Source organism: Macaca nemestrina, chromosome 5 (assembly GCF_043159975.1).
Source record: "Macaca nemestrina isolate mMacNem1 chromosome 5, mMacNem.hap1, whole genome shotgun sequence".
Lineage (NCBI taxonomy): Eukaryota > Metazoa > Chordata > Mammalia > Primates > Cercopithecidae > Macaca > Macaca nemestrina.
Window position 1 is genome coordinate 126310498 of NC_092129.1, and position 16202 is coordinate 126326699.

General features: G+C 35.8%; 1 protein-coding gene across 36 annotated transcripts in view; it reads left to right on the top strand.

Annotated features, from left to right (window-relative positions):
- LOC105479539 (dystonin) overlaps positions 1-16202 on the top strand; it is a 496741-nt gene that overhangs the window by 477800 nt on the left and 2739 nt on the right. For 19 of the 36 annotated variants that reach the window (XM_071095969.1, XM_071095967.1, XM_071095979.1 and 16 more), the window contains 11 exons: positions 917-1105; positions 3180-3309; positions 4934-5097; positions 5896-6058; positions 6889-7043; positions 7214-7288; positions 8184-8201; positions 10968-11085; positions 12411-12482; positions 13404-13603; positions 14011-14121. In XM_071095969.1, the coding sequence (XP_070952070.1) occupies positions 917-1105; positions 3180-3309; positions 4934-5097; positions 5896-6058; positions 6889-7043; positions 7214-7288; positions 8184-8201; positions 10968-11085; positions 12411-12482; positions 13404-13603; positions 14011-14121 (1395 nt within the window). The remainder of the gene's footprint in view (positions 1-916; positions 1106-3179; positions 3310-4933; positions 5098-5895; positions 6059-6888; positions 7044-7213; positions 7289-8183; positions 8202-10967; positions 11086-12410; positions 12483-13403; positions 13604-14010; positions 14122-16202) is intronic. The other 17 variants (XM_071095971.1, XM_071095974.1, XM_071095996.1 and 14 more) reach the window with 5 other exon arrangements.

Sequence of the window (16202 nt, forward strand, 5' to 3'; positions counted from 1 at the left end):
TACATAGAAAATGTTCTTGTAAATATGCTTCTTTTATGCATTACAATCTCTGAAATTAACTTTTCTTTAAAAGGTCAAAGAAATTTTGCAGCTATATCCCTGGAAAATTTGAAGGCAAATATTTAGTACACTATATAACATTTTGGCCTCCTTCCACATTGTTTCTATTGAATAATTCAGCAGTTAGATGGTGTTTCGGAGCAGTATATACTGTATATACTGGTGGAGTGAATTGGTATACATAAAGTGAATTAATTCTGCATTTAATATTTTAGCTTTTTTTTTTTTTTTTTTTTTTGGACAGAGTCTCGATTTATTGCCCAGGCTGGAGTGCAGTAGTGTGATATTGGCTCACTGCAACCTCCACCTCCCAGGTTCAAGCAATTCCTCTGCCTCAGCCTCCCGAGTAGCTGGGATTACAGACGCACACCACCATGCCTGGCTAATTTTTTTGTACGTTTAGTAGAGACAGGGTTTCACCAGGGTGGTCAGACTGGTCTTGAACTCCTGACCTCGTGATCCGCCTGCCTCGGCCACCCAAAGTGCTGGGATTACAGGCGTCAGCCACCGCGCCCTACCAATATCCTAGCTTTTTACATTTCTACTCTGTGCCACATGGAGTAAGCTTACCTGATCCTTCAGAGAATGCATATTTGAACTCAAATTAGAAAGCAAAAGGAAGCCTGAGTGATTGACATGCATCTTTAAATTCTGAAGATGATGAACATCATCGTGGGCTCTCATATCCTCCTCGAGCCAGATCTTGATGCCACTAATGGAATCTAAAAAGACCAGAAGCATTATGGGTCTAGCCCAGGATGATCCTAATTGTCATTTAAAATTTATTTATTTTATATCACTGCAATTATTTTACTAAGTTGGAGGAAATTCTGAGAAATTTCTGTTTCTCTGACAGGTGCTGGCCTGGGCAAAGCAACATCAGCAGAGATTAGCAAGTGCTCTGGCTGGGCTTATTGCCAAACAGGAATTGTTGGAAGCTTTGCTGGCTTGGTTGCAATGGGCTGAAACTACACTTACTGATAAGGATAAAGAAGTCATCCCCCAGGAGATCGAAGAGGTGAAAGCACTCATTGCAGAACACCAGGTAAAATAAATATAATCCTAACTCCTGTTAACCATTTTCTCAGATATTTTCTTTCTTTCACTGCTGTACTTCTCAAAACACTGCTTTGTTATTATTTTCACTTCTTCAGACTCCTCAGTTCCTTACAATTGTATTTCCAGTTCTGCAGCTGCCCTAAAACCTCTTTTTACAGGAACCCTCTGTGACCTTTGCAAAACTTTCCTTCTTTGTCCTCTGTGGGGTTATACTCGTGGTATTGTCTCACGCTCACTCCTGCTCTCCCTTTTGCCTTCTTAACGTCAGCTCTCCTTACTCCTTATGTGTTATCCTCAGCTCTCTACTTCCCTCACTCTGTTCCCTCTTTTGGTGATCTCACCCACCTCCACCTCCCTGGCTTCAGTGGGTACCTTGTTTGATTGCTCTGTTTGCATTTTTATGTCTTCGAAGATGACTGTCACCACTTGAAATACATCGTGTGAAAAAGGGAACATGTTGTCTTTCTTAGAAAAAACACTTTTCCTATATATCCTACTTGTTTTAAACTCAAATGATGGGTATCACACTCACTTTGATTTACTTGATTGCTCACAATGTGTTTAATATGCATTTACAAAGAGAAATATTAAGTGTCAGCTCAGTTGGTTAAGCAATTAATGTTGCCATTATTGTGTGTATATGTGTGTGTGTTTTAAAAGTCTAAGACATCAATGTCTATAATGGCCCTAAGTGTACCAGGTCATGTTCCCTGTGATCAGAGGTATTAGAGTTCTTCAGTGTGACAAATATTCCAGGAAGGTGTTACTTCACTTTTCCCTTTTGTCTGGGTCTCCTTTTTCCCATCATTTTTCACAGTCTCTGCCTTTCCTCAGCCTTTGCTGCATATTCCAAATATAGGGATACCTAGTAAATAATAATAATAAGCCCAAGGAGATGAGATAAGCAGTGGCAAGGTAGTTAAACCTTTTAAATACAATGGTAGTATACTTTAAACCAAATAGCTTTTACCATCCTTGGAATAGCCTATTTATGAATATTTTGATATGTCCACATTAAATGTGGATGCAGTATGTCATAATATATCAAAGAGCCATCTGTTTTTTTGAGGGGCAGGGTCTCACTCTGTTGCCCAGGCTGGAATGCAATGGCACAGTCATGGCTTACTGCAGCCTCAACCTCCTGGGCTCAAGTGATCCTCCCACCTCAGCCTCCTGTGTAGCTGGGACTATAAGGCACATGCCACCTGGCCTAATGTTTTCATTTTTTGTAGAGACAGGGTTTCACTGTGTTGCCTAATCAAAGCCATCTTAAATATTTCAAATATGTAGGTGAAATGTGCCACAGAAAAGTTCTTGGAAACATCCTAGCTAACTAGTTTCCCTGTAGACAGATGCTCACTAAAGATTCTTCTGAGGAGCTTGGAAGCCTGAGTTTGGTTGGTGCACAGACATGTTATTTTATTCACATGACTTCTCCCATGTGTCCATGTACGTTATTCAACTAAAACAAATTATTTTTATTTTCAGTGTACTCTCTTTACATTTTATATATATATATATATATATATATATATATATATATATATATATATGTATATATATATATTTTTTTTTGAGACAGAGTCTCACTCTGTTGCCCAGGCCAGAGTGCAGTGGCACAATCTCGGCTCACTGCAACCTCTGCCTCCTAGGTTCAAGCGATTCTGCTGCCTCAGCCTCCCCAGTAGCTGGAACTACAGGCACGTACTACCATGCCTGGTTAATTTTTGTAATTTTAGTAGAGACGGGGTTTCATCATATTGATCAGGCTGGTCTCAAACTCCTGACCTCAGGTGATCCACCTGCCTTGGCCTCCCAAAGTGCTGGGATTACAGGTCTGAGCCCACTGCACCCAGCCACATTTTATATTCTTTAAAAGTTAGTAAATGCTGCATTATGATGGTTTAGATTTTTTTTTTACCCTGAAGATAAAGCATGATGATTTATTCTTCTTCAGAAATAATAACATGGTTCTTTCATCCTTCTGTTTTTAGTTCATTTCTGAAGATGGTTTTCTCTAGTATACTCTTATTTGATTGACATAATTTCTTTCATTTCAGACCTTCATGGAGGAAATGACCAGAAAACAGCCTGATGTTGATAAAGTAACGAAGACCTACAAGAGGAGAGCTGCTGATCCTTCCTCACTACAATCCCATATTCCAGTCTTGGATAAGGGACGAGCAGGAAGTAAGCAGTGATCAATTTCTTTAAAATGTCAATAAACAAGGGAGCTAATTTTATTTTGAGTTATTTGAAATTTGGGGGCAGTTGGTGATTTTACATGAGCACTGGATATCATGAAATGCTTTCTTGAAAGAATATATGTGCTCAAGTATTGTAGAAACTTACTTAAAAATAAAGAAAAAATATACCCAGGTTTCTATATGTAACTTTATTGTCTTAAAGTGTATCTTTCATATTAGCTAGAAGAAAACTGAAAAAATTTACAATAAGAACAGAAATCATCACCCCCGTTGCATTGTCTCATTTTTCTTCTGTTATATATATAACTTTAAAGCTGAGCATAATAAAAATGACCATGACCTGGATAACGTTCATGACTTAGTTGTTCATTGGTGGCCAGCAGTCTGATAGCTTTTGCACATGTTCGTGTGACTTCAGGCTCTGTTTACTTCTAGAGCTGCTTTAACAATATGACATTAAAAACAATCATAGTTAGCTTGGAGAAAATTTAAAAGAAACACAATTTGTGTTACTGAATGAAAATGCATTTTGTGTATTACTTAATTTTTTAATTAAAAAGAAATGATGTCAGAGCTGTTGTGATTACTTATTACACAAGGAGACAAGGTAAACTATTAAGAGCCCTATAGCCAGACTCCTTGGCTGTCTCCAACACTTACCAAACTGAGAAACATAACCCTGGACGCATTACTTAAACTCATTCTGAACCTCAGTTTCCTCATCTGTAAAAGGGGATAATTATAACCTCATTGGACTGCAGTGAGAATTAAATGAGCTAGTACATATAAAATGCTTAACATACTTCCAGGCATATAGTTAAATGCTTAAGTATTTCTTGTACTGTAAATCTCAGCTGGGACACTTAACATTCTATATGACCCTAGGCCAGTAATTTTTCTAGGTCATATTTAGCCATTTAGTAAGATGAGAAAAATTTGTTAAGGTCATTGTTTTGTGAAGTTGTTGAGACTTGTGGAAAACAGCCAGAAAGCAGGAGGAAACTTCAGTAAGGCAGTAAACTTGGGTTTGAGACTATGCATAGGAAACATGCAATCTCAGTGGAAAATGGATGTGGGCAAAGGCTGGGGTCCCATACACATGCTGCCATATTTTATTGGCATTTGTGAAGTGTCTTGCTTTGACTCCTGTGACTGCTCAGTGTCTGCTGCCCTCATCTGCTCTCCCTTTCTGCCTTCTTCTCTAGGAAGGACAGCTGGGTTTGATGTAACTCATTGTAAGATAGTCTCACTGGCCTGTGAGATTTCCTTTAACAAACAGGAGGATCACAGCATGCTTCATTGTCATTGAAATGGCATGAATTTTAAGCTGGAAGATGTTTTAAGCGTAAATTTATTGAGAGAGGTTTCCAGTATTTAAATGCCCTTGTCAAGAGATATTTCTTCAACTTGCATGAACAGTGTGTGATCCTTAATAAGGAAAACAGATTTGGACCTTGACATTTTACATCATTTAAATCAGGATACTTTTACTTGTACAAACCCACAATTAAGTTGATGCAGTCTTAGCTAGGAGCAAAAAAGGTCAAGCCTTAACACATTTCAGAACCCTGGAAACTGCCATCCTAACTAAAGTTATATCTTCACAGGAAAACGCTTTCCAGCATCAAGCTTGTATCCTTCTGGGTCACAGACACAAATTGAAACCAAAAATCCTAGGGTTAACTTACTGGTGAGCAAATGGCAGCAAGTCTGGCTCCTGGCGTTGGAAAGAAGGAGGAAACTCAATGATGCCTTGGACAGGCTGGAGGAGGTTTGGAAATTCATACCCTCATCACCTTATTGTCATTTGCCCTCATTTCTCGTAACACATTGCCATTGCCAAAATCTTGGTATTTTTTAACTTTTCTGATAATAAGCAAACTCTTGCTATTCGAGTACATTTTTAAATTCCAAAATAAATACCACAAGTATGTGTGATTTTGTGAAACATTGATATATAGGATTTGGATTTAGGAAATCAATAAAGTAAAAAAAAATGATTGTATTTTAACAATCAGAAGCTGATTCCTTAAGAATAAAATCTAACTTGACATAATGTCATAATGTTTGCTGGCCATTCTGCCTGGCAAATATAATCATTGATATTTCAGATATTTTGATTGTGTGTATTTGATTACCTAAGATTTCAAGTTTTGGATTCTGCAATTGGGAAATTTTTAGAAGCCCTGGGGAGTTAAGAGAGTGGCTGATAGTGCAGAGGGAGAGAGAGCAAAGGGTTAGGTAAATGCTGTTGAGCTGGACCTGCTATCCCAGTGAGCATGACTAGTGGTGGTACTTAGAGCCAGACCACCTTTATGACTTTGGCATTAATCAGAAATTTACAGCGTAAGTTTTTAGGAATTTTATTTGTAAAGATAAATCAGTGACAGAAATGAAATACATTTTAAAGCCAAAATGTTTCTAAGTCCCCTTGGCAAGATAATACCTCTTTTTGAAATGGAAAGGATATGTGTACTACCTAGAGAATCATTTAAAAAGTTATTCATATGTATAATCTACAATTTTAGTACAACATTAACTCAACCAAAATACCTTTTGTCCTTTTTAGCTGAGGGAATTTGCTAACTTTGATTTTGATATTTGGCGCAAAAAATACATGCGATGGATGAATCACAAGAAATCTCGAGTGATGGACTTCTTCAGGAGAATTGATAAAGACCAGGATGGGAAAATAACACGGCAGGAATTTATTGATGGAATTCTTTCCTCAAGTAAGTTCCAAGACAGGTGACTGTAACTAATACAATTTTTAAAAGAAAGAAGCACATTTTAAAATTGTGGGTCCAGTGAATTTGTGTTACTAATAAGGCATTGCCTTATAAGTTGCCTAGGAAGTCACTACCCTTAAAAAAGTGTTTTTTGGTAAAATCTGTGGCTCTGGATTCAGGAACACTCACTACCTGTGTGATCACAGATATGTTGTTCCCTCACTCCACTGAGGCTGAGAACTTGTTAGAATAATAAAGTCTATAATATATGATTCTTAAGGTGTTTTCTGTGTGTGTGTGTGTGTGTGTGTGTGTGTGTGTGTGTGTGTGTTGCCTGGCATCTGTGTAATAGGAAGTCAATAAATTCAAGTCCCTTTCTTTTTCATTCTAATTTACATTCTGATCTAACTTTGTCATTAGTAGGAAATTAGAACTCTGTAAAACTTCTTAAGATACTTATGACCTTCTTGTTTGATGGCCCAATCATTTGTATGTGATTTCCCTGACAGATGTTACTAGATGTCATTCTTAAGGTAAATTTCATAAATTATTCTTTGACTAGTAATTGAACCATATAAAATTGCCAATGTTAAACATTTTCAACCTAAAAAAAACAGCATTTTACATGATTCACCTAAGTAGTAATTAAAGATAAGTTAAGAGTATATATAGCTCTTCATTTGCTATGATGTAAATCAGTTTTTTAAAAAAGGATTTTAACATGTTTGATCACTGATGATTTAACCAGCCACATTGAGATTAAAATGTGCAATTGAGAATACCTTGAGAAAGAACTAACAAGTCACTACTTATCATTGTTTTCAAAATTTTAGAGTTTCCAACCAGTCGCTTGGAGATGAGCGCAGTTGCAGACATCTTTGACAGAGATGGTGATGGATATATTGACTACTATGAATTTGTAGCAGCCCTTCACCCAAATAAAGATGCATATAAACCTATCACAGATGCTGACAAAATTGAAGATGAGGTACTCATTATCTTTCCATTGCGTATAACACTGATAGTATATTCTGCCAGGATATCATGCACAATTCGTACAATCATTTTATTTTCACTTTAATTGTAGTGTCAAAGTTTTAAGGATTCTACTATGTAATATTAACATTAAAGTAAATATTTCATCATTGTTTTTGGCAGGTGACAAGGCAGGTAGCTAAGTGTAAATGTGCAAAGCGATTTCAAGTTGAACAGATTGGTGATAATAAATACAGGGTAAGTTTTCAAAATAATGTTGTAGTTCCTTTAAAGGACATAAATTGAAATCTGTATATAATTTGATCTCCGTTGTTTTCCAGGAATCTTATTTATTTATGTTTTACCTCATATCAAAATTTAATGGTATATGAAACTCTTATGTTTAACATTTTAATTTGTATAATGGTAGCCTGCATTTTGCATATTAGGAAATATCTTTGACATCTACATCATGCACATTGCCTTTAAAGAAAAGTTATTCACAAGAAAATACTCAAATCTCATATATTTAGGTTGCTTCATATTATTTTATATTTTATTATGATTAGAAGTAAGTTTTCAGATTTCAAACAAGAAAGCTGCTCTAATCCAGAACCACAAAGTTAAAAATATGGACTCACTTTAATAAATAGGAAAAAAGAGGATAATGTCTTCTCCACTTGTGCAGTAATTTTTGCTTTTATTAAAAATCTCAATTAACTTGGTTCACTCTCTTCAAAACAGAAGAACAGTGTGACTTCATTACTCTTTCTCTATTTTTTTTTTTTTTTTGGAACATCTCTTATATGTAGTAGCTAGATAGGAAATGTGCTGAGTTTCCCCAATATAGTGTGTTACTTATAAATGAAACATTATTTTTATTTTTATACTTCCATATTAAAAAATAGTCATCAATGTATTCAAAACTTTAACTTAAATTTGAAATCCTAAGATTTTCAAAAATACATGTACAGAAAATAGTCTGATTATTTGGTTTGAAATTGGGACAGATTTCAAACTGGGTGCCTGCACATCTCTAAACTAGATACTACATCCAGAAGCAGAGTGTGAGTATGTGTGTATGTTCTAGAGTCATACAGAAAGTTTCCTGTTGAACTAATTGTGTCTTTCTTCCATTTTTCATTTTTATCAGTTCTTCCTGGGAAATCAGGTATAAACCAGTGGAATGTATTCTCAAGTTCCTGATGATTTTTTTTTTAACTTTAATTCATAGTCATTAAAGCTTGCCATGGCCAATCTTTCCCATGCTGTCTCCCTAGCTACTACATTGTTGGTTGGCGTGGTGTTTCTGTAAGCGCTATAAGGGTCCTTGATCCAGGATTCCTTTTTGCCTTGTGTCTTAAATGAGGAGATTACTTTTAAGCAAACCAGATAATGAATTGTAGCTTGGCTTGCTACAATGTTACAAATGCAATTTTTAATTCCCATTTTTGATAATATGAGCATATATTTTATGCTAATACTCATTGGAACACAAATTTGATTCTCCACACATCTCTGTGTTAGGCTCATTGATGTTTAACTATTTAGGACACACGGTCTACAGTAGCCCAGGAGGATCAGCCTCAGGCAGTGACACGGGAAGACAGAGAGCCAAGAGGTCTCCTTGGCACTCAGCCGCAAGTAACAAGTTCTCTCCAAAGAAGCTATTTGCCATTTGTTCAAAATCACTGATTTTCGGGGATTGGCATCCTCTGAGTAGAAATGTTAACTCCGTAGGCTTTAAGTAGTATCATTCCTTTTGAGGAAAGTTATTGCTGTAACATATGCAGAATCTTAAAGTCACGTTTTATGCCATCTTGTTCGAATGTTTATATTGGCACTGAAGTCAATATAAAATGTTTACATTGACATTTAAGTCAGTATGAACTGTCTAGTGGCACTACATCATGATCAGAATTTTGAAACTAAAGACAAGAGATGCTCTGTTTTGATTTAAACATATTCATGAGCTTTTTTTTTTTTTTTAACTTTATACTTTGGAAACAACCATGCTATCTATAGTACCTGACCATATTACATTAGATATGACTCTGCCACTCCGTTTTAAAGCCATATTACATCTCAAGCTTCAAATTATCTATTACCTTCATTTATTGCAAGCAGATAATTTATTTTTAAAACTTCCATTAGTTATAATATAAAACATAAAATGTTACTTTTCCGTCCTTGCAATTTTTGGAGTCAGCAAATGAGAGTGAATCTTTTATTTGCAGAGAGGATGAGAGAAATACTTACCTCAAAAGGTTTTACTCACTGAAAGCACAGTCAGCAACATTAGTCTGTTTTCTCTTGTCTTGTGATTTGGTTATTGGGAAAATTTAGAGAAATTCTGAAGACAGTGTTAGTTGTCTGGAGAATACCGTATTAAAATAGAAAATTATTTGTATTTATTACACTTGAAATATCATCTCTATAAGGAACTTTTAGTTATTTCCTTATAACTTTTGTTTTGAGTATAATCTTGAACCAAAATCATCTAGTCCCATTATCTGGTTCCTTAAGGGTAATTTTCTTTGAATCCCCTCCTTTCCCTTTGCTTATTAGCAGCACCCAATTTTTTCTAACAAAATAAATTGACACTTTTATTTTTAAATTTTAATTAACATTTCAGGAACAATGATAGGAAAGTTTAAGTCTCAATGTTTAAGAAAAAAAGATTTAGAAATAGTGGTTTTTAAAAGTTTGATGGAAAAACACATGAGTTCCTGCTGGTGCATTTTACATGCTTTCTAGGTCCTTCTGAGTTTTAGGATCCCGAGGGGTTTGGTTGGTATTGTTTTTGGGTTTTCTTCTTGAAACTCAATATTAAAACACTAAAAAGTAGCAGATTTTTTTCTACTTAGAGTTTTCTGCTTATCCATAATGAGCCCAAATAAAGTCACAATTGTATGTTACCTGCTTTACAAAGAAGCCATTTATGTTTAATTGACTGTTCATTTTGCTTTCTTGTCTGCTGGGATAACAACCGTGAAATTCAGTCTGGTAGTTTTTATGAGTTGGACATGAACCTATTAGAAATGATTTAAAGTATAAAATCATTTCTCACAGGCTTTCAAAACATAAACCTATGATCAGAAACCTGGAATCTAGATATTTATTCAGGACTTGCAGAATTTGTAGCATATCTACATTGTTGGAGATCTATTGAAAGGGCAAGAAAAAGATGATTGCCTCTTAGTATCAACAATTATGGTACAGACAACTGTGAGAGAAACCTTTTAGATTTGGCAGCCATATCATTAATAATGTGTCATTGGCTATTCTAATATTACAGTAATCTAAAGTGGCATATTAACCCAGCCTTTAACAAATTGGTTTACCAGATCATTAGGGATGCAGAAATTTTAGTTGACTGTGAAATTTGTACAAGTCATACTCATTTACTTTATTCTTAAGTCAAAACTGCTCTTAGAGAAAACAAAATGAGTTTATAAAGATTTCTCACAGATTTCAGTGGAAAGCAGTTTTACTGTAAGAGATAGTTTTAATGAAGAAGAATCAAAGCTTATTAAATTTTTCTTAGAATCATCTTATTTTAGATAAGCCCTGGGCAAGTGGGCCAATGCTTACTTTCATGGCTATGTTTAATTCCTAGAAACATTTTAAAATTACTGCCTTACTAATATTGTTTCTGTCATAAGAAAGAAAAATACTTTTTGGACCAAAGCTTTGATAGTATACTTGATAACCTTTGTAATCTTTTTTTTTTTTTCAAACTGTTTCCTTTGGCCTAAATCAGCATGCAGCTGTCTAACGCAAATCATTACAAACCCCCTTTTCTGAGATTTTACTAATCACTACGAACTAAGCAAGAAATTAAAGTCGGTTGCTTTAGCTACTGCAAATTGCGCATCATCCTGCAGTTTAGAATTATTATTGACAACTAGAGGTTCTTTCTTTCTTCACTGAACAGTTTGGAGACTCCCAGCAACTGCGACTGGTCCGGATCCTGCGGAGTACTGTGATGGTTCGTGTTGGAGGTGGATGGATGGCACTTGATGAGTTCTTAGTGAAAAATGATCCTTGCAGGGGTAAGGAGATGCTTATCATGATAACATCATGAAAGTATTTCAATTTTATATTATTTTCCAGCACCAAAACATACTGGGCATAATTTTGGTCATTTATTCCAATAGTGAATGTTTCACATTGGTCTGTCAGCCTAAAGTTCCCAAAGAACCTGTGGCAGTCATGTAAACCATGTTCTTCTCATTTTTTTTTTTTTTTTTTTTACTTCTTCTGGATAAATATGGTGGGCAGGAAATACTAGAATCCATTTTCTTTAGGAGACTTTTATATCTATGATTTTCCAAACAATTATACCAACCAAGGAAAGGATTTTGTCTATTATTACATAGCAAAGTAAGAGAAAAGAAAATTGAGGCGATGAAGACTGAAAATACTGGATAATAAAAGTTTAAAGGTCAAAGTTTTTATGAAATGAAGGGCAGGTGAGGAAAGCCATAATTAAAAAATGTTTAAATAATAATCCAATGCTAACTTGACTCTTTGAAGTTGCAGATTAGAACATTAAAAATATAAACATATAATACTATAGCTCTCTACATATCTTCCAGCCCAAGTCCTAAGTTAGCTTTTAGTTTTTCTGTTTTCAGATCCTTCTGTCAATGTTTAAGTTCTTAACCAATTTATGTTACACGTGGTCATTTGATTGCAATTTCTAATTAGGTACCATTTACTCAGTAGGCCCATTTTTCTTCCCCTTCCATCCCCCCAAAAAAAACTAATAAAATTGTTATAATTTTCTTTAACCTGTGAGCTCACTGTAATCCTTTTTAGCAAACAGCAAATGTTCATGTCAGTGCTGCCTCCTTCGGCTACCCAAGTGGGAGCCCAGGTTTCCTCCTGTAGGTCCTCTTGATTTTGGTGATGGTGTCACCATCTGGTACGCATAGACATATCAGAGTCATCAGGCTTCTCTGCGAAGGCCACCATGGATTGTTATACAATCATATGCAGTAACCCTGCTCTCTCCTGGCCAAAGACACACCTGTGAGAGAAGTAAAACAAGAACAAAAGCTCCTGTTTGTTGTATATTTTGAAAATAATGTAGCCTAAGGTGAAATGCATCTCCATTTATGAAGAAATCAGAACACGTTGTGTTCTGTTGGGTTGCTTACGAAGGTTAGCATGGCTGTGGCACAGTCTTCCAAATACATTTTTCTTATTGAGCCAATCCTTTGAGTGCTTCTTTTCCTGATGCAACTTTTCTTCTAAAATGTGTGCTAAAGGCTGGATCTGAGCACCCTTTGCATATTCAACTACTGTACTTTGTTTTCTTCTTCTGCTAACAGTATTTTTTAATGTGATTGGTATCCTGTGTCATTTTTTCTAGTTCATCATCATGGGAGTAAAATGTTACGTTCGGAATCAAACTCTTCAATTACTACTACTCAGCCTACTATAGGTTGGCAACCTCTCTCTTTGCCTCTCCCCTCTTTCCTTTTCTCTTTCCTACTTTTCCATTCTTGCTTCAGTCATTTATTTTAAAATAACATGCTTTATCCATCGCGTATGGCTTAACTCATATCCAACTGAGCTGGTGCTTCCAAATTTAAAGTCTGAAAATTTGATGCACTTTGGTTGTGTTACAAATGCAGGTGTTATAAGTGATCAAACACATGCTAACACGTTGCTCATCGGGTTCTTGTGGAGTGTTCTCCGTGTGCATATGTGTTTGTATGAGTGCTGCATCACTGATTACCTCACAGATCCTTGGGTCTGGTGTTTGTTATTGCATGTTGGTAAAACAGTTTTTCAAGGCATAAAATAAAAATACTAGCTGCCTCATTTAAGTGAAAAACCCAGAAGTTTATATGTTGTCATCATGACTAACAAGCCATCATTCATTCTGTGTAATTATATTGTTTAATTAATCCCAGTGTTGAAATACTGGCATTCTCTTTGCGTCAATAGTACATGCAAAAGACACAGTCCCTGCCTTACTGGTCTGTCTTCTCAGTGTGGTGAGAGGGTAATGAAACCATGTGGGCATCAGTAGCTGGTGGATTAATGATATTTTAGCATGAGCTTTCCATTTTCATGCTGACACTTTCTTTAATAGTGGTTATTCTTGCTGGTGTCTAGTATTAGAATAAGCACACTTTATTTTTTCCTCCCCAAACTCACCTGTATCCAAAAGGAATGCATTGTAAAGGAATGCATTTAACTTTTTGTTATGCTGAGTTGGAGTTGGCATGGCAAAAAGATGTTCTTGAAATTCTCAATGTGATCTCTGGTGCCAGGTGGCTGTTCTTCCCATAAACGATTGAGCGCCTCTTCTTTTCCTTCTTTTCTTTGTGTGCATTGTTGTGTGTGTGTAAACCAGCCAAAGGAAGGACAAACATGGAACTGCGTGAGAAGTTCATTTTAGCAGACGGTGCCAGCCAGGGTATGGCTGCTTTCCGACCCCGAGGCCGAAGATCCCGGCCATCATCACGAGGCGCTTCACCCAACAGATCCACTTCTGTGTCCAGTCAGGCTGCACAGGCGGCCACCCCACAGGTCCCTGCCACCACCACACCCAAGGTAAGACTCAGGGATGAAGACTTTTCCTCCCCCTTTGCAATCAGTTTCCCAAGTAGACTTCTGAATGTTCTATTTAGGGCCCTAGAATTTGTAGGACCAGCTATCTCCATTTGTGCACCTTCTCACAATATAGAAAATACAGGATTTTTTTTAATATGCTTTTGCCTAGTGCCTCACATAGAGATGATCTATTTAGGGAGCCTTTGTGATCTTCCAGATTGATTTTTCTTTTTAAAGCTTCATTCATTTTTTTGGTGTGTATGATTTACCATTGGATCTTTCCACTTATTTAAAATTGTTATTATTCTTACTGTGAGATGTGACTCTTTGCTATGAGTATCTCTTTCTGTGGCTTTGGTTTTTTTATCTGCTGTCCTTTTCATTTGATTTGCCATTGTTCCATACAGATTCTCCATCCTTTAACACGCAATTATGGTAAACCATGGTTGACAAACAGCAAAATGTCAACTCCTTGTAAAGCAGCAGAGTGCTCAGACTTTCCCGTGCCATCTGCAGAGGTATCGTAAGGCCCCAGAGTCCAGTCTTAACAGTCTCCTTTAACTGAAACTATCACCCACTAACATTGCTTCACCACTCCCTTAATATATGTACTTTGACAATCCTATGTCTTTTTATACACTTCTATAAAATAAGTATCAACCCAGCAGTTCTTGGAAGATGTGAGAGTAAGAGGTTAACAGAAAAGATCGTCTGCAGCAATTTAAACAGTGTCAGTTTGAGCCAGTCACTCCTGCAGACTACCTCCTTTTTGTTCTCATTCATACTTAGTTCCACTTTTATCTCTTGGGAGAGTAAAATATAGTAGATTATATCCAGACTTAAGTAAAATTTCTTTTAAAGCTACTAAATATACTAGATATAATGTGGTCAAGAAGTGCAACACATTCCCTTCAAATGGGAGTAAAAGGCAGTATCATTTGCAAGAGAATCACTGAAAAGAATGTTTACTGAATATTCACTGTGGGCATGGTCCTTCTGAATGTCTGTTACATTTATACCTGCCCCATAACTTTGGGCGGGTGTGTCATAAGCTCTCAGTATCAGTGCAGGGGGTCAGAGGGAGGCTTAGGTATACAGAAAGTTATCTGTCATTTTCAACAGGTAATAAATGTATGGTTTTTTTTTTAAGATTTTAATTACTAAGCATGCTCTAACTTTTTAATACGGCATGATTTATGGGGAGAAGATATGTAGGTGATATAAAATTTGCCAAGATAACTCATGTATCAGGTCATTTACATTCAACTGAAAATCAACGGTATATCTTTTTAAGAAACTTCACTGTAAAACAACAGACATAGGCACAAAATAATCAGATATTTTATTAGAATCCCAATAATTAATGGGGAAAAATCCCTAAATACCTTTTCTTGAAATTGAAGAAGGTATTTCACCTTAATTATAAAGGATGTAACTTAAAGGCCAGGATCCTCAAATAAAAGTAATATAATAACTTTTAAAAGCACCCTTATGCTTTTCAAAACACTTTCTTCTCTCTTCCTTAATCCTCACATTAATAATAAGTGGCAGGCAGAGAAAAAAGTGTGTTACCTTCATGACTCCATGGAAATCTCGTTGCTGATAAGTGGGAGAATTGGAACAAAAACAACCCATTCTTTAGTGTTTCCTCATTTCTTCCTCTTCATTTCCCCAAGTCCCAGATTTCCACCCCTTCCCACCAAGTGGGCGATGTTAGTATTATATATTACTTCTAGAGATGTCTGTCAATTATTATGGATCTATTGTAGAAAAAAACTGAGAAAGGTTCAAACAACCTTAAGGGACATACTAACATTTACTTTAAATATTGAAGGCTATGATGCTGTGTTCAAAATTTTTTTAAGTGGATACTCTCTCAAATTAAAGTCTGAGTAGTTATTTTGACTAGTGAAAAACTGTGTTTCATTTCAAATAACCTGATGAAACAAAAAACACCCAAAAAACAACATGTTTCTATGGGAGGGACTGTGAAATAAAATCGAAACAATCACGAAGGCATTCTGAGAAGAATGACTGTGGTCTTTCACGGTTATGAATTCTGACACCTTGAGTGATATGTTTCATAATTTGTGGATTCTCACTCCCTCGTGTTGTTGAGATTCTGTTTAAGTCAGGAATTTAGCTAGATCAGCATTGTCAGATCTTGGGCAAATCATGTCCTTCCTCAGGCTCTAATCTTTCACATTTTCAAGGTTATGATTAGGTAAGCGTGAGGATTAATTGTGGTTATGTGTGTAAAAGTATTTTGAAAACTTGAGCATTCTGCGTATACAAATCACATATAAATACTACACTTAAGTATATGAGTAGTATACACATATGTAGATAAATGACTTAATAAAAGTAGCTCATGTATCAGATGGTTATAACATTTTAAGCTAATAAAGGGAAAATCAGTTGTTTAAAAATATACATGTAATTTGTTTCGATGCATTTCCTCCAAATAGTTCTCTGGCTGTGCGTTCATTGAGGAATATTATATTACATTCCTTGTATTCCTCAAGATACCTGGGTTTTTTTTTTTTAACTTTGGGAGAATTTTTTAAATGTTGTAGTGATCTGGAAAAAGTGCAATGAT